This window comes from Carassius gibelio, chromosome A2 (assembly GCF_023724105.1).
Source record: "Carassius gibelio isolate Cgi1373 ecotype wild population from Czech Republic chromosome A2, carGib1.2-hapl.c, whole genome shotgun sequence".
NCBI lineage: Eukaryota > Metazoa > Chordata > Actinopteri > Cypriniformes > Cyprinidae > Carassius > Carassius gibelio.
The window spans coordinates 886,825-905,387 of NC_068372.1; the positions used below are offsets into that span (position 1 = coordinate 886,825).

General features: G+C 37.4%; 3 protein-coding genes across 4 annotated transcripts in view; all 3 read right to left on the minus strand.

The window, feature by feature from the left end:
* Positions 1 to 110: 110 nt before the first annotated feature.
* Positions 111 to 3,084, minus strand: LOC128021519 (uncharacterized). Its single transcript, XM_052608782.1, has 4 exons — positions 2,870 to 3,084; positions 1,605 to 1,799; positions 1,457 to 1,536; positions 111 to 1,201 (listed from the first exon to the last, which is right to left on the minus strand). The coding sequence occupies exons 1-4, from the start codon at positions 2,966 to 2,968 to the stop codon at positions 250 to 252; spliced, it is 1,326 nt and encodes a 441-aa protein (XP_052464742.1). The 5' UTR covers positions 2,969 to 3,084; the 3' UTR covers positions 111 to 249.
* A 916-nt stretch (positions 3,085 to 4,000) lies between these two features.
* Positions 4,001 to 5,223, minus strand: LOC128021678 (PWWP domain-containing DNA repair factor 3A-like). Its single transcript, XM_052608993.1, has 4 exons — positions 5,109 to 5,223; positions 4,706 to 4,844; positions 4,402 to 4,490; positions 4,001 to 4,281 (listed from the first exon to the last, which is right to left on the minus strand). Exons 1-4 carry the CDS (start codon positions 5,144 to 5,146, stop codon positions 4,191 to 4,193), a joined length of 357 nt encoding a protein of 118 aa, XP_052464953.1. The 5' UTR covers positions 5,147 to 5,223; the 3' UTR covers positions 4,001 to 4,190.
* Positions 5,224 to 11,716: 6,493 nt separating this feature from the next.
* Positions 11,717 to 18,563, minus strand: part of fgf12a (fibroblast growth factor 12a) — a 123,432-nt gene continuing 116,585 nt past the window's right edge. For both annotated transcript variants that reach the window (XM_052608933.1, XM_052608931.1), the window contains one exon: positions 11,717 to 13,255. In XM_052608933.1, the coding sequence (XP_052464893.1) occupies positions 13,140 to 13,255 (116 nt within the window). In that variant the 3' untranslated portion in view covers positions 11,717 to 13,139. The remainder of the gene's footprint in view (positions 13,256 to 18,563) is intronic.

The following is an 18,563-nucleotide window of genomic DNA, read 5'->3' on the forward strand; positions in this document are numbered from 1 at the left end:
CATTAACATCTCGGAATTAATTGAGTTTTTAATCAACCTGTATAATCCATGTGTATTCAAAAACAACCCTGCCCCTTAAATCAAAATGCAACACTTAAAAAACTTTGTAATATAATATGAAATTTTTAATGTCATTAAGAAATCTCCAAAGTATTTACATTTTCATAGTCTGACTATTCAAAAGTGACTGTACATGTGATTAAAACAACTAATGTTCAATGATGTACTGTACAATTACCTGTGTAATACTCACATGTAAAAATAAAAAAAGAAGTAGTCTCCTTTCTCTCTAATGATTCTGGCTACTTCATTGTCTTGATATATTCTCTGAATTAACATGTCATCCTCTGCAAAAACAACAAAGTCACACCACACAATTCCAGTAATCAAGAGCTGGCCTTGGACCTGCCAGTAGTAGCTGTGCTGTGATTTTAGTTGCATGGTACCACTGTGTAACTTTAAATAGCTGCAATCAACATAGCTTTTTGCATTTGGGCACTTTATTTCAAGCAGGCCAAATGGGGGTCTTTCAGTTGGGTCAAAAATGACACCATCAGGTGATGACCCTAACCAGGGGACATCTGGGTGGATGACAAACCCACAAGGCCAGAAATTTGTGTTTTTTGTTCTGCAATACTCCTGAATTGCTACAGGCTCCAGTGCTAGGCCCCTTTTCATTGCTGCTGTTTGTGCTGTTCCTCTCCGAATTCGTTCAGCAAGGTGTTCTGAGGAGCTCTGGCCGCGGACATGGCACACCTCCCTGAAGCGCGAAGAGGTGATCCGTGGCTTTCTAACTCTGTACCACTCCACAGAGTCACTCTGTTTCCTTGTGGCAGCTTCTATTCTCCTGGCCATGTCCAACGTAGTCTCCAGTGACTGCAGATGTAGTTGCTGTTGGTGACTGCAAACAAACTGGCAGCTGGTGGGCTCAAGCCTGTAACCATCTAAAGGTAGGAGTGCTGGAGGAGGGCAATCTGGGTGGTAAATTACTGTCCGGCTCACTGGCACTGGATGGTGAAAGGAGATGGGGCTGCCTTCTTGGACTTTTCCAAGAGCAGAATCAACTAGTGCGATGTCAGCATTTATAGACAAGGTAGTAATGAGTGGTGCAATGTCTGTTGAAAAGTCCTTGTAAATTTCTGACACTTTAAGCACGTCTTGATCAGGCAAATCTCCTTGCACTGCTTTGTAAAGTGTGCTCCTGTGAAGAAAGGATTTACATATATATATATATATATATATATATATATATATATATATATATATATATATATATATATAAGCGATTGAAGCAGCAATTAATTAAATTTTAAGGAATCAAAATTCAATTGATCCTTCAGCATATAAGATGTCCCTGTACTATTTAAACACACTAAGTTTCAAATTCTGCAAAATATAATTTGTTGAAAAAATAATTCTAATTCCTCCAAAATGTGATACACACCACCCCCCTTACCTTACACCATCAGCAACAGTCCTCTGCTTTGGCTTGGTAGATACTACCACCATATCACCGACTCTACCTGGTTTCACACCCTGAGAATTATTAAATTATTATGAAATATGTCTAATGAAAGTTTTGTTTTTAATGATCAGAGGCTTACCATAGTTCTTGGCTTGTGCCAGCGTTGTTCTGTCTCAGTGCAACTCAGAACGGGGGGGACTGCCGTAAGGTTCAGTTGGGAATAGTGCGCAGTTTGGTAAAGAAGTGCAACAGTATGATTGCACAGTGCTGTTCCAGCCACACATGAACACTCAGCATTGCACATCTCAACAGGGGATGAATCCACAAAGACGATCTTCAAAAAAACAAACATTTATTTATTGTAACGTTACAGTTATACAATGACAAGATGTCATCTCAAATTATTTGCAGAACAAAACCAAGGATGAGCAAGTTGAGAAGTGGCTGATCAGAATGTGTTAAATGGTCATGAAAGCAGACTGAGCCTTGTCCAAGTAGTCACAGTCTCATCTTGCTCTTGCTTAGTGGCCTAGATTCACAGACAGGGCTTAGATTAAACCAGGTCTAAACCTCAGTTAAATTAAAAAAATTAAGTAGCTTTTATAAATGTGGCTTAGAGAGGGAAAAAACAATTACTGAGGTGCATCTTAAGACAAAACAATGGCACTGACATATTTTAAGATATGTCTGCAAATTGCTTTCAGTTAAGACAGATTAAACATGAATTTTAGTCTGGGAATAGGCTTAAGCCTTTTCTGTGAAACCAGGCAAATATTTAAAAATGTTTGTAAAACAATGAACACTGAACAGGTTCAGGCTGAACAAACTTCTCTGAACAGTGAACATTAGCTGTCACAACCACGTTCGGGGTTTCCATGAAAGCTAAATATATATTTTGAATTCTGGCAAAGAGATTTTTTTCAGAGATTTTATTGCTACAGTTAAATGAAACCTATAAACTATCTTGCTTGCTTATGTTAGAAACATGTTTCAGGAGCTAACATTACCGTCATCTACCTAGTTGATTTAGATTTCCAGTGTATGAACAGGTTCCTTAACAAGAATATATAGCTATACAGAATCTAGGATAAGGCTCATAAAAACCCCAGAACACAGCTGAGACATTTAACTGACTCTAAGGTTGTGTGGTTTCTCATTTTTCTTCATAGATCTGTAGCAAGTAGCCCTGACGCTCACTCTTCCTGTGTGATCTTTGTTTGATACTAAAAACAATGTCATGACATCGTTAGCACATTTAGACTAAAACACTGTGTAAATAGTGAAATTACCTAGCTAGTTATTTAGACTAATATCTATATAACTGGCTGTTGCAGTTAGCTAGGCTATAACTATTTACCAGTTTTATTTCTGCAGTGTTCACTTACCTTCGTAGTGTTCACTTACCTTCGTAGTTATCGATGTAACTGGATACATACATTTTAAACCCCTTCTCACGCTCACTTCTTGGTGCAGAAGAGGAGGCTTGAATGATGCGGTGGACATCGTTAATAGTAATATTTGGCAGATCTTGCAAACACCTTGTGTAAAACGCCATTTTCTGCAGTAAATAACAAGACCCGCAAAACCGGAAATATCTACGCACACACTCGCTAGACCGGAAATCCAAGATGGCGGAGATATGCAACTAGCCCATTAGTCAGGAGTTAACATGTTTTTTATGAAGGTATTTTTGATTCAAATTAACTGAGCACCTGTGGCAGTGCGATTTGTAGTTGTAGAGAAAAGCCACACATGTGTATCAGTAAATTTGAAGTCACAGAGTGAAATGTTTTAAGAGTTGCAAACCTGTAGCCTTTTTTTCTCTCCCACAAACACAACACAACAGTTACACCTTCTCAAATTCTTCATTGCAGGTGCACAAATCCTATTCTACAAATCACACATTTAGAAACTCGTACGCTCACATTTTTGAAACAATTGCTGCAGTGAATGTGGTGCAAAACGCATTTACACACCCGCATCAAGAAATGTGCAGTCGTGGAGAAATGTTGAACATCCGCAAATCAGTACGTGAATTCATCAAATGAGAGTTGCACACTTGTAGAATATTTTCTCAGAATGTCTTGTATATTTTTCTAACACAAACACAAAGTACATAACTACAGCTTCTTGAATCTGCTGCGATGAAGCTCAAACACTGTTTTTCGCTTTCAAGTGACAAGTTTCGCACTCTCCCTTTTGCACCGAGATATTTGGTTCAAAAGTGATTTGTGCATCTGTAGAGGTAGTGGGCGGGACTGTTTAGAGATTACAGAATTTCAGCCAATCAGAAGAGCTACTGAGCCAGTAGATATACGCCCCAAGCAGTTTTACGCCCCTGTTGTTCCTCATGCGTCCAGTAGGGGGAGGCTGCAGACCTATGACCTACTGTAAAATGTATTATTTATATATATTTATAAACTGTTTTTATATACAGAGATTGACTGATATATGATGTTGTGAATTTATATTAAGTTATATTTAGATATTAACCATATTCAGGCCATTAGACATACAGTACTGTGTAATCATATGGATCCTAAATGAAATATTTGCTTTACAATTCACAATTGCTCGTTATACAGCAACAGAACATGTTCTACATAGCATTTTATGAAGACCAACAAAATTTAACAATTTTCTAAAGTTCCAAGGGTCATTTAAAAGAAAGACAATATTGTTGTTCACAAAAAAAAAATTATTAACACCATGACTTGGTTATTTCTTAACAGCATGACTCCTGTAGATGACTCTCCAATGGTTTGCCACTCTTCTTTAATTGTTTCTTTATCCTGCGGTCTAAGTGATCCCACTCACTGATAAAAATAAATAAAAAAGCAAAAGTTGCATAGTGGTAGAAAACAATGGTTATTTATAAATAATGGCAGGATGTCATGTTTCAATTTTATTTTTCCTTTATAGGATCCTTACAGTACCTTGCGTCAATGACAGGTCCTCGAAGGAATTTCTCCTCAGCCTCCAAGATGGACACATCTTTCACAACAGCAAGAGCACAGATGATGGACTACCAGAGAAAGATTTATCACAGCCCAAATAAGCCAAGCATCATTTTGCTTTTTTTTTTTTTTTTTTTACAACAAAATCCAAAGTTCCTTTTCTATATTAAGCACAAAACTATTATTTTATAGAAATTATCTAACATTATGGATAAACTATTTGACATTAAAAACAATGTGAATATGACACCATGCAGAGCACAACTAACACACAAGACCATACCTCTGGAAAAGGGACATCCATAATGAATCTGATCTGGTCACTGTGGGTGTGTGTAGGTGTGCCATCCAAAATTGAAGTCATCTGAGTGTAGATAACATCAATTCGCTCCTGATCTTCAATGAACAATATTGATGGAACACTTGGAAAAAGTGTCAAGTCACTTTGATTGTTTTTTTTTTTTTTTTTTTGTCCATTGATGATAGACTGTGGTTAGTTCAGTTTGAGTCAGACAGAACATCTGACTCAATCAAGTACTTTTGCCTCTCGAAATAAACTGATCCATCTTTTGAATTGATATCGCTATTCTTTCTTATTTAATTGATCAATCTTTTATAAATAATAAATGTTGCATCATTACACAATACAATCAACAACAAGTACTTTAGCAGATTATTTAACATACCTCATCCGTATCGCTTCAAGAAGGTCTGCTGCTATCATACATATAGATATGGTCTGCTGTTCTTATAAATGACTGGGCTCATATACTAATATACTGCCTTCCCCTACTGGACGCATGAGGAACAACAGGGGCGTAAAACTGCTTGGGGCGTATATCTATCTACTGGCTCAGTAGCTCTTCTGATTGGCTGAAATTCTGTAATCTCTAAACAGTCCCGCCCACTACCTCTACAGATGCACAAATCACTTTTGAACCAAATATCTCGGTGCAAAAGGGAGAGCGCGAAACTTGTCGCTTGAAAGCGAAAAAACAGTGTTTGAGCTTCATCGCAGCAGATTCAAGAAGCTGTAGTTATGTACTTTGTGTTTGTGTTAGAAAAATATACAAGACATTCTGAGAAAATATTCTACAAGTGTGCAACTCTCATTTGATGAATTCACGTACTGATTTGCGGATGTTCAACATTTCTCCACGACTGCACATTTCTTGATGCGGGTGTGTAAATGCGTTTTGCACCACATTCACTGCAGCAATTGTTTCAAAAATGTGAGCGTACGAGTTTCTAAAAGTGTGATTTGCAACTCTTAAAACATTTCACTCTGTGACTTCAAATTTACTGATACACATGTGTGGCTTTTCTCTACAACTACAAATCGCACTGCCACAGGTGCTCAGTTAATTTGAATCAAAAATACCTTCATAGTTTTTCACTTTAAAATAATGGGCCAGATCACTAGTAGTTCCTGCGGACTGACAAGTGAAGTGACATTCAGCCAAGTATGGTGACCCATACTCAGAATTTGTGCTCTGCATTTAACCCATCTGAAATGCACACACACAGAGCAGTGAACACACACACACACTGTGAGCACACACCCGGAGCAGTGGGCAGCCATTTATGCTGCGGCGCCCGGGGAGCAGTTGGGGGGTTCGATTCCTTGCTCAAGGGCACCTAAGTCATGGTATTGAAGGTGGAGAGAGAACTGTACATGCACTCCCCCCACCCACAATTCCGTCCGGCCCGAGACTAGAACCCACAACCCTTCGATTGGGAGTCCAACCCTCTAACCATTAGGCCACAACTTCCTACAAGGTAACGCTTGAGTAATTAGTCAGGAGTTAACATGTTTTTCACTTTAAAATAATGGGCCAGATCACTAGTAGTTCCTGCGGACTGACAAGGTAACACCTGATGGTTTGCAGCATGCACAGAAATGTTATTTCCTATTAAATAGACGAGTAAACTGCTTTCAATAAATTTAATAAAAACGTATTGATATGACAATTAAATACAACAGATTTAAATATAAAAGCCACAATTTTAATATTAATACATGGGAATTCATATACATTCACACTTTACGTTAGAATATTTACGTTTTTTTAGCTGCTAACACGTAAGTATTTGTACGTTTTACTGCTATAATTACGTCTAAATTGTACGTTTCTATGTGCATGAAAACGTAAGTAAATATACGTGTGATAGAACCACATTTAATGTAAAAATACACACGTATTCTCATGAGATCACGTTGAACACTCGAGTAATGAGTCATGGATTTCACAAGTAATTTACAATAAAATTATCTGACACATACTGTACTGCCATATATTTCTGTGAGGAACTAGTGATATTCTACCAGACATTGTAATCTGGAAGATGTTGTTTTGTGCTTAACACTATAAATGCAGTCAATGTTTTCATGAAGGATGCAAATATGTTTTGACAAGAGAACATCATTATTTATTGTCACTTCCTAAAGAGAAGCCCTCCCCAGCATAATATCACTAACGTTAAAGTTATTAGAGTTGGAGACATTGAACTTAATGGAGCTTATAAAATATATCATATGGATAGGCTATATATATATATACGTTTCCATAAAGAAGCTATTTGTTCACTTTATAGACGTAGCTATTGTGATTAGTAATTAATTAGTTATTCTTCATTAGTTGGCCATAGTTCCAAAGTAGTTCTCAATGACAATATTTTTCTTTAGTAATTATCAAATACCTAATAAGGAACTACCTATGTCCTAAATGAGCTATTACTTACTGCTTAGTTAATCTTGCTTCTATATTAGTTAATAGTATTAAGTTAAGTGTTAATGTAGTACTACCTATTACTTCCTGCGTAGTTACTTATTAACAACGGACCATTGTTTTAAAGTGTTACCAAAAATTGTGGACATGAGTTCCAAATTGTGTTTAATTAATGAGATCCTTAAGTTTAATATATACATGTACACACACACACACACACACATATATTATATATATATATATATATATATATATATATATATATATATATATATATATATATATATATATATATATATATATATATATATATATAATAAATCCTCTGAATCAATCTCAGCTCAAGAAATGTAAAAAACTTGATGATGCTTGACATTTTGTTCTATAATGCACATGCAGAAAACACACACATTTTGAATGCTCCCCTCAAAAAACTATATATTCATCAAAATGAATAATCATTATAACAACATCACAATGGGTTCATCATGATATTGCAGCTGGATTCACTATGAGTTCCTATGTTTTTCATTTCTAGGCTATTAAACATCATGTAGTTTTTTGTGTAAAGACACACACAGTACATTATCAGCATTAAATAGCCTGTACAAAGCTTTTTAAATGCATTCTATAGTATTAGAATATGAGCAGGGTCATTCTGTTGATTCATTCAGGGCTTCTCTGGGTTTAGTACAAACACAACATTAGTCTGTGTAGGTATAGTCTTGTTTCTCAGAATAGGTTTCCTCAGCTTTCCTTAAGGCTGTCCTTCTCCTGTTTGCAAATGGCTAAAAGGGAAGAAAAAAGAATACATAGAATCAGTTCACAGTTTTATGAAAAGCAATGAAATCCTTATAATCAAGTGATGATAAACTTAATCCGTAACACTTTTGAATAATGGTCCATTAGTTAATATTAGTTAACTACTTTAGTTAGAATGATCTAAGCAAGAACAATCCTTCTACAGCATTTATTAATCTTAGTTGATGTTCATTTCAACATTTATTAATGCATTATTTAAATCAAAAGTTGTGCTTGTTAACATTAGTTATTGCACTCTGAATTAGAACTAACAATGAAAAACTGTATTTTCATTAACTAACATGAACAAAGATGAATAAATACAGTAATAAATGTATTGTTCATTGTTTGTTCATGTTAATTAATTAATTAACTAAAATTAACTAAACGACCATTATTCTAAAGTGTTACCACTTAATCTTTGTAGATAAGTAACGGTAGTGAAATTAAAGAGTCAAGCTTTACCTCCATCATTAATCTAGACAGTCAAAGGGCTCACTCTGTATATTGTGCTCATAAAACCATTTAGTTTATAATATAAACGGCAATAAAAGTTAAAACGTAATAAGAATTCATTTAAACTTTGAATTCTTATAATGTCTCAGCTTTCACTGCTAACTACGCTAGCGATATCGCTAGCTATTATTAATAGTCTGACACTGGTGGTTAATTAAGCTGTCAACATAATGTTAAAAATGACCAAAAAACATTTAGAAAGAACAGCTGAGTTTTACCTGTGAAAGATAACACCCCGAGATCTGCTTTTATTATCGTGTGATGGTTTGTAGGTGTCCAATCTGTCGATGAGTCAGGTATGTTTTCTTCTGTCCTGATGTGAGAGTTATGAGAGTTGCCCGCTCCAATATGGCGGCATCTATGTATTTATATGTCTATGGTGGCCATGACATCACATTCCCACGGGTTTTAATAGGGCTTGGGCGCCGAGTTGCATCCTGGGATGTGGCGGCCATGTTGCTGGCCTTGCGAATGTAAACATACAGCAAAAGTTGAACGAGAAGAGCAGAGTTGAGAGAAAGAAAAAAGATGTTAAATTCGCAAAAAGATTGTGGGATTTATAGGGATACGCTAAATAGGGATGCCAGGGACCGGTATGTGGACAAAATCTGCACTATTAACGGTTTGGATCCATATGAAATTCCCAACAAAGAGTGGAGTACCGACGACGACTTGCTGCCGCACTTTTGCATTACAGATATATTCGGCTTCCTTGTTTGTTTTGTGAGCGCCTACACTTCAGAATAGTTCCGAAGCTACAAGTCATTGAAGTCTCATGTATAGTTCACAAATGGATGAGTTCAGGAGCTGCAAATCATAGAACTGGAACAGCAGCAAACAGTATACAGCAGGGATAGGAAACTCCGGTCCTGGAGGGCCACTATCCTGCAGCGTTTAGCTTCAGCCCTAATAAAAACTCACCTGCCTTTATCTAGTAATCCCGAAAATACTGATTGCCTTGTTCAGGTGTGTTTAATTAGGGTTGGAGCTAAACTCTGCAGGACAGTGGCCCTCCAGGACCGGAGTTGCCTATCCCTGGTATACAGTAATCCGGTAAGCTGCGCTCTACCTAGCTGCTGGTTTAGTAACCGTTAGTGGAAACCACTATTCACACATGGACTTTTAACAATGTGTTTCAAAAGCGTAGTTAGTAGCTGTCAACCCTCCCGTTTTTTCGGGGGTTCTCACGTATTTGAGCTCTTTTCCCAATGTCTTCCCGTTTTAGTATTATCCTGTAAAATACCCCGTTAGCCCTTCAATCGGACCTGTCAAGTCTCTGTGTTGTTGTCCTGTTGCTACTCCTTGCCCCTCCAGCGAAACAGATGTTTTCAAAGCATCGTTTTGCTTACTTGAAAGCAACCTTAGCGTGATGTTGGGCTTTTTAAGATAGCGTGGTTGTTGTAAGAGCACAATTTCATGCCAATCTGTAATTAAAGTCACGTTAGACCTAGCATCACAAATCGCTTAACGTTAGTTAATGCAGCAGTTTTGTAGTACAAATTTTTGCTGTCATCAGAGGGATAGTAACAAAAAGATGAATGTTGAAATTTCCCGTATTTTGGATGAGTAACCCAAGAAATTTCCCTTATTTTCAATGTTGACTTAAGCTATATAAATGAATATTCAGATGTTATGGTCTCCGTGGTCGCGCCCCAAGCAGGAAAGCAGTGTAAAGTTAATCCATTCTCATTTTATTTTCCCCATGGCGATTATGTGTTGCACTATTACACCCCACAATACAGCAACGGTTTACCATGGTTGAAATAGATTTTTAATTAATCAAATTAAGACACACGGATGAGAGGGAGTATGTCTAAACACTGCGCAGTAGTCCGAGTAGCAGTAAAGGAGGCCATTACTGTGGCGGCCACGCCAAGTCTAATGACGTCAGGATGCCCAAGCCCTATAGGCAAAACTAAGTGAACCGAACATGTCACGTTACTGGAAACTGTTATGGAAGTCCATAAATTATATTTTTCTTTCTTTCTTGTTTTGTCGTGATAACAACTTAATTGTCTTGTGATCTCGATATAACAAGTTATTTAAATTTTATCACGACATAAAAAGGTTTTCTCATTATCCCAACTTAACCTGTTAAATGTCACCCCATCCCGTATACGGGACGCCTATGTTGACTATACTATATTACAATCAAATTTAATCTTTTTAAAATTTTTGTTAAAAATTATGTAGGAAAAGTAATAGATGAATTTATGACAAGAGTGCACCCTCAGAAATCTACATTACAAAAGGAGCTTTGACCTTTGTTTAAAAAAAAGACTTCCTCGTTGCCTTTTTCTCTATCACATTTTAGAAATCATCAGAAGTTATATATCACTTGAAAACATAAAATCTCAAAATTCATCCTTCAAAACCCATTTTAAAATCAGACATTGCATTACCATGTAAATGGCACATCAAAATCATGTTATAAAATGTTTTCAGTCATGAATTATACAAATTTAGGTTTGTATCATGCACATTCAAGTCTATCTTCAAAAACATGAGTGACAGTTAACAGGTTAATATGCTCTTGTGAACTTTTTTTTTTTTTTTCGCTTGTAATTTACATAACAAGACAAGGAACCAACAATGTAAGACACTTCCATTGAAACCAAAACATTTTACATTAAAGAGAACATTTTTGCATTCGAATGTGGATTTTTATTTTAAATTCGACGAATATTCGAAAATATATATATTTTTTTCTTTCTTTTTTTTGACAGCCCTATTGTATACTATATCCACAAAACTGGCTAGAGATCCACTTCCTGCTAAATTTAGCTCTAACCCTAATCAAACACACCTGAATTTGTTAATCAATGTCTTCAGGATCATTAGAAAATCACAGTTGGGGTTTGTTTGTTTAGGGTTAGCTAAACACTGCAGGAAAGTAGATCTCGGGTGCCAGATTTGAGGATCGCTGCTGTATACTGACAGAATAAGGGCTTTCTTCGTGATTGCTATAATTTGTACAGTATTGTTATTTATTATTACTTGTATTTGTACAGTATTGTAAGTATTGTTACTTACTATTGCTATATAAGCATGTATTTTTGTGACATATTGTACCCTGTTTGGGGGGAGGAACATTATTAAGTCAATGCTTGAAACATTTAGTTTATTATTTTAGCAATTGTGATTCCTTTATAAATGCATTTAAAAGTATGCATCTTTGCTGCATTAAATTACTTAGTAAAATTGCTTGGAAAAGAATCCTTGCAAAATAAGCCATGCACACACGGGTCAAAGCTTTACGTATTTTTATTTTTAAACAATCCTAATTTCATTGCTTTATAATATCAATGCATATTTTATTTATCTCATCATTCATAATGCATATATGATAGTGTTTCAAAACAAAACATGAAAAATGAAGAATTTTGCTTGTACAGAGCAAAACCCAGTTTATGTGGACAATTGTTGCATTCTGTGCCTGTTTTTACACTCTTTATCCCTTACACGTTCTATCCATTTGATCATTCCTCAACTATAAACACACTTTCTGAGGACTTATGCATTTCAACTCTCTTTGTTTTGTTGCACCTCATTGTTACATACTTGGGCACAGCTGTCATGCAATATTTATTGGAAGACTTATGAATGACAAACCAGCCTGATCTCAAGGCAATTCGTACATTTTACGAGTTTCACAATTTGTATGAATTCGTACAAATGACCTACACCTAACCCCTCCCCAAAACCTACCATCACTTGGGACTAGACACATCATACAAAATCTTCCAAGTGAGGTTGTACAAATTCGAACGAAATATATACGAATTGGTTGTGAGATAGAGTTGGACAAACTCCTGCTAGTCCACAATCCACCAACCCTGTCCAGAAGACTTCCTGGAAACCAGACTTCTTTGTGCTTTGGACTGGAAAGGGTTGGTGTCAGTATCACACTTTTAGGACAAAGGAATCCTATCCTTATTATTACTTATAGCTGTCCATTGTAACATAGTGTCACACTCCAGTTGAAACCAAGTTGCAGTTTGGGGGTGTTGAGCGTATACACATGCAGTGTACTTGTGCTGGACATGTGCATCGAGGCAAACAAGATTTTTGAAGAACTGTTAAAAGTGGATATTACCTCATACCAAAATGGATAAGCAGAGGCATGCTCTAGGATCCAAAAAGCTTCTGCAATAACTGCACATACATCCTACATTAACCCTCCTGATGTACCAAGAATTTGGATTCACAAAGTGCAATTACCTTTACCTCTCAGGTAATACCAAAATATACATAAATAAATAAATAATAAGCCAAGACATCTGGTCAAATCTGCATAATATTTACAAAAAGAAACAATTGTAATGACACTGAGTAAAGAGAAATATTCCCAATTCTCTTGATAACAGCAAAGCATAGACTATCTCTCACAACATGAACCCCAAATATTATTCCTTTTGTTGTCAATCAAATGACTGTTCAATTAACTTGTTTTTTTGTTGTTGTTGTTGTTTTTTTTTTGCATAAAATGTGAGTTCAGTTCCTGATTGGAACGGTAACACTTATTTCCCCCCGTGTTCTTCTAAAAGTTTTCTCAGGCAAGAGTTCAGTTTTCATCTTATTGTAGTGTGTTGTACTATTCCTGTGGTTGGAGGCGTAAGGGCAAGGGGAAAGGGCTACTCTCTCTCAGTAGCCTCCTGCATTTGGGCCCTGCTATGTGGAGTTCTGGTTGACCACTTTGCCTCCGTTCATTGTTGGGGTTCCTGAGCTTTTCCTGGAGCGTTGCTTCTCTTCAATCTCATGCAGTGAAGGTTCTCTGTACATGCAAACTGCAATATACAAACATATCAATACATTAATACTCATTACTTTTGAATACATTGAGTTATGATATTTATGGCTAAAATATTTTACTTGATTTCTGCATTTTGGATTTTTATTTAAAAAAAGGAAAAAAATAAAATAAAATCAACATGAAATTAAAATTGAACATGTATATTTCTTTATATACACTCTTGTTATTGTTGTGTGCAATTTATCACTGTATTTCAGTCCAAAGGAAAAATGGTTTGACTTGCATAACTTTTTTTTTGTGTGTGTGTGTTACATATTAGCCCTCTTATTTTTCAAGGCAAAGCATCACTTTTATCATCTTACATGCTTATTATTATTATTATTATTATTATTATTACTACTGTTATAACATCATGGAGACAAGGGGGAGGGCTCTTTTGAGTAAGACTCATAAGTACTTTTTAAATATCACCATGGCAACTGTTTAGCCAAGCCTTTACAACCATTTTGAATCACAAGGTTGGGCTCTTTTGAATCAGATTGGCAAACTTTAAATCTCTAAAGACTTAAAAATTAAGTCTTAAATATCACTATATAAACTATGTAAATCAGCCTAGCAATTATTTAGAGCACCCTATTAACAAAATTAAGCCATATTCCAACACCAGAATATTGCACAGACAATCTGCAATCACACAGAAGGCTAGTTTTAGACTCGGACTGGCTACTAATCTTTAATTTTCACCATGGCAACAATGTAGCCATGCTCCAGTAACCATTATTACCATCCTAGCAACATTATAATTATAATAACATTATAATTATAATTATATCTCTGAACCAGAATAAAATATTTATCCAAAGCAATTTACAAATGAGTACAACCAAACCAACAAAAGAGCACTTTTATCTTAATAAATAAAAAGAAAAAAAGTAGATAGAACAGAAAAAAAGACTAGATGATAGTGTTGGAGGGACAACTTCTTTTTATAATAAAAAACAAACAAAAAAACAAGTAGATAGAATAGAGAACAGCAGTGTTAGAGGGTCTTTTTTATAATAAATAAAAAGAAAACAAGTAGATAGAAAGAGAATAGAGAGAGCAATTGTAAGTATCTTTTTTATATAAATAAGAAGATAACTGATGTGCAGACTGATGTGCAGTCTTTTGAGCTTGTTAAAGACTAATTTTCAAGTTCAAGTTCAAGTCTGCTTTATTGTCAATTTCCACATGTACAGTACATACATACAGAGAATCGAAATTGCGTTACTCTCAGACCCCGGTGGATACAGATAACATTAACATTAAAGCCTAAAAAATAACTAGATCAAATATAAAATGTAGATACTATACAATAAGGGAATGATAAAAAAAGACATATAATAAAATTAAAAATAAAGTTAAATAAAGCAGCGCAAGGCAAATTAGAGATATAGTGCAAATCAATGAAGTGAACAGCAGTGCAGTTAAAAGATTTTTAGACCAAAAAAAAAAAATCACTTATTAAAAATATCTTATTAAGTCTGATTAAAGTGACAAGTGACAAGTGACCAAGAGCAGTTATTTAACTGACTGATGAGGTAGTAGAATGACGTCAGTTCCATGCCGAGTGAGGTAGTGAGCAGACCAATGCTGCACAAGTGACTAGTGCATGCCATCATATAATTAGTGTGAGTGAAGTGAAGTGAAGTGAAGTGACATTCAGCCAAGTATGGTGACCCATACTCAGAATTTGTGCTCTGCATTTAACCCATCCGAAATGCACACACACAGAGCAGTGAACACACACACTGTGAGCACACACCCGGAGCAGTGGGCAGCCATTTATGCTGCGGCGCCCGGGGAGCAGTTGGGGGTTCGATGCCTTGCTCAAGGGCACCTAAGTCGTGGTATTGAAGGCGGAGAGAGAACTGTACATGCACTACCCCCACCCACAATTCCGTCCGGCCCGAGACTAGAACCCACAACCCTTCGATTGGGAGTCCAACCCTCTAACCATTAGGCCACGACTAATGTGTGGGGGGGTTCATAGTTCAGTGGTGCCTGGGGAAGAAGAGGGGAGGGGGGGCAGGTTCGGGAGGGAGTTCAGCTTCCTGACAGCCTGGTGGATGAAGCTGTCCTTCAGTCTGCTGGTCCTGGCCTGGAGACTCCGCAGTCTCCTCCCTGATGGCAGCAGGCTGAAAAAACTGTGTGATGGGTGAGTGGGATCACCTGTGATGCAGAGGGCTTTGCGGGTGAGACGTGTTCCATAAATGTCCTGGAGGGAGGGGAAAGAGACACCAATGATCTTCTCAGCTGCTCTCACTATGCGTTACAGAGTCTTTCGGCAGGACGTGTTGCAGGCGCCATACCACACAGTGATGCAGCTCGACAGAATGCTCTCGATGGTGCCTCTGTAGAAGGTGTACATGATGGGGGGTGGGGCTCTGGCTCTCCTCAGTTTGCGGAGGAAGTAGAGACGCTGTTGTGATTTCTTGGACAGTGCTGCAGTGTTTTCAGTCCAGGAGAGGTCCTCTGTGATGTGCACACCCAGGAACTTGGTGCTGCTCACTTTCTCCACAGTCGCACCGTTGATGGTCAGAGGATTTTGCAGCCACATTCTGAATTAGTTGCAAAGGTCTTTAAGACCTGCCAAGACCAGCCTGCACACAACAAGGAGTTGTGTAGCATGTTCTAAAAGAAAGGGTCTAATCTTCCTAACAATACCAAATTCTAATGAATTGTGATGGGTTGGTTGAAACTACAAGCAAGTGGTCTTGGCGAGGTTGAGTTGAAGGTGATGGTCCTTTATCCAGCAAGAAATGTCTGTTAGACATGCTGAGATGCAAGCAGTACTTCCATACATATTTTGGTGCATATCTGATAAGTTTGTTGTAGACCCATGAGTGAGGTGCCATCTCATTTGGCTTATTTGCGGAAATTTATGCTATAACTTTTTTGTGATTGGGTGTAAAAATGTTCACACAGTGGGCACAAAAATCACATACTGTAGATGTAATATTGGACAGAACTTTGTGACATCATATCTCCACATCAAAATTGCAATTGACTATATATCACTGGGCGCAGCGGACAGTGATGGCAGCTTAATATTGACGGTCTACCTCAAGTTTTTGGCCGAATCTTAAGTAAATTCCTTGTTTTAGTGGCACTATAGATGGCATCTAATCCAGAGATTTAATCCACTCCCTGGCGAAGAAAAAGCATAAAGACGATGAGCACCTTCACGACGCCATTGCTGAATTGCTCGATAAGCAACAGAGCGCCATAAAACTAAGCATGTCAACGATCGTTTACGAGGAAATCTCGACGATTACAGCACGATTGGACTTGCTGGAAAAGGATGTTAAATCGTTCGGCAATAGATGTGACAACATCCAGGCTATGGTGCGGGATGTTAAAAGGGACTTGATTGCTAACAAGTCTTGCCTAGAGGACCTTTATGAGAAACTATTTCTTTATGAAGATAAATCCAGACAAAATAACCTAAGGTTGGTGGGCCTACGGGAAGGAGCTGAAGGAGGGAACGCAATTCAGTTCTTGCAGACCCATATTCCCAAGTGGATTCCTGCTCTGCAAGGGAAGACGATCGAGATTGAATGGGCACACCGTCTCTACGCGAATGAGGATTCCTCCAGGAACAGAGCGCGCACTCAGATTTTCAAACTCCTTCGTTACAATGATCGACGGGCCATTTTACAAGGAGCCAGAAGCGCATCACCTCTGAGTTATGAAGGGGCTAATTTACGGTTCTTTCCTGACTTCAGTCAGGGAACGTACAAAAAAAGGAAAGCTATGGCCGAAGGGAGGAAACGCCTCCAACTTCTAGGCATCAAGTCATTCCTGCTTTACCCTGCATCGGTCAAAGTACGTAAAGGTCAGGAGCATTTGCTTTTCAAAACCCCCGGAGACCTGGAGCTGTTCATCGCATCTCTGAACGTCACTACGGAAATGGACAGCACTGCGCCCACAGGAATGTCTGATGAGTAAATTCAGTCAAAAACAGTCAGATTCAGCCGTATATATATGATCCAGAATCAGATCCCGAGGCTGAAATTGATCAAGAGCAGCGGCAGCAACGACTACAGCAGGACGTCTCTATGTGGTATGTATTGAAACTGTATATATTTGCTTAGCGGTTTTGGAAAATGACTAGGTTCCACTTTATGTCGTCTTTTTTTTTTTTTTTTTCTTTTTTTAAGGTGTACATGTGGAAAGTGCAGTTTGATGACAACATCGCATGTTTTTTACTTGATGTGCTAACGCGCCGATAGTTAAGTTAACAACACAGAGATATTTGAAGCAGTTTTACTCACCGCCTGCGGTTCCAACACACAATCGTGACCCTTTTTCGTTGGGACTGCATTATCCTTAAAGGGGGGGTGAAATGCTATTTCATGCATACTGAGTTTTTTACACTGTTAAAGAGTTGGATTCCCATGCTAAACATGGAAAAAGTTAAAAAAATTAAGTTGTACGTTTGAAGCAGTATTTTTGTTCCAAAAAAACCTCTTCCGGTTTGTCACAAGTTTCAGAAAGTTTTTTTCAAGTATGGCTCTGTGTGACGTTAGATGGAGCAGAATTTCCTTATATGGGTCCTAAGGCACTTCTGCCGGAAGAGCGCGCGCCGTCGTCAAACCGGGCCTTGTTTGTAAAACAAGCATCTTCGAAATGCAGGGAACAAACAAAAACACTTGCACAACTCCGTTGATGCTCTGTAAAAATAAACTCCATCCACTGGTCCCTTAATGCTGTTTTTTTTTTTTTTTTGGTAATCTGTGCAGGGTTGTCTTGCCCTGGCAACCAAAAACACACTTCTTTTGTGACATTTCGCTCTCTCTCTGATCAGTGAATTGCTCTGCTCTACGGGAGCGCGCGCTCTTCCGGGAGAAGTGCCCTCAGGACCCATATAAGGAAATTCGGCTCCATCTAACGTCTCTCCACTGGGTTTCTTGAATATAAGCTAACAAAAATGTATTGTGTGTGTTTTCTTTTTGGTTACTAATTTATTTTACTTATTCATTTTAAGTGATTTATAATAACTCTTGAAGCGCTTAGTTGTGTTGGAAGTAACTCAGTGGTTCTATAATCAGGGGAGTGAATGAAGACAGTTAAGTTAAATTTGTTATCTTGCTTTTGTGTGTGTATCTTTGTTTAGTTTTTTTTTTTTTTTAAATTATATGTGGGTATGGTTGAGTGTGTGTGCATATGGTGTTGGCTCTCGTGTTCACCTCTTATTCACTTTCATGATTTTTACCTCAAAAGGTTAGTTAGCTTTATTTTCATTGATCACAATTATATATTTTATGCGTAAAAGGTCTCCACGCTATCCATCTTAACAT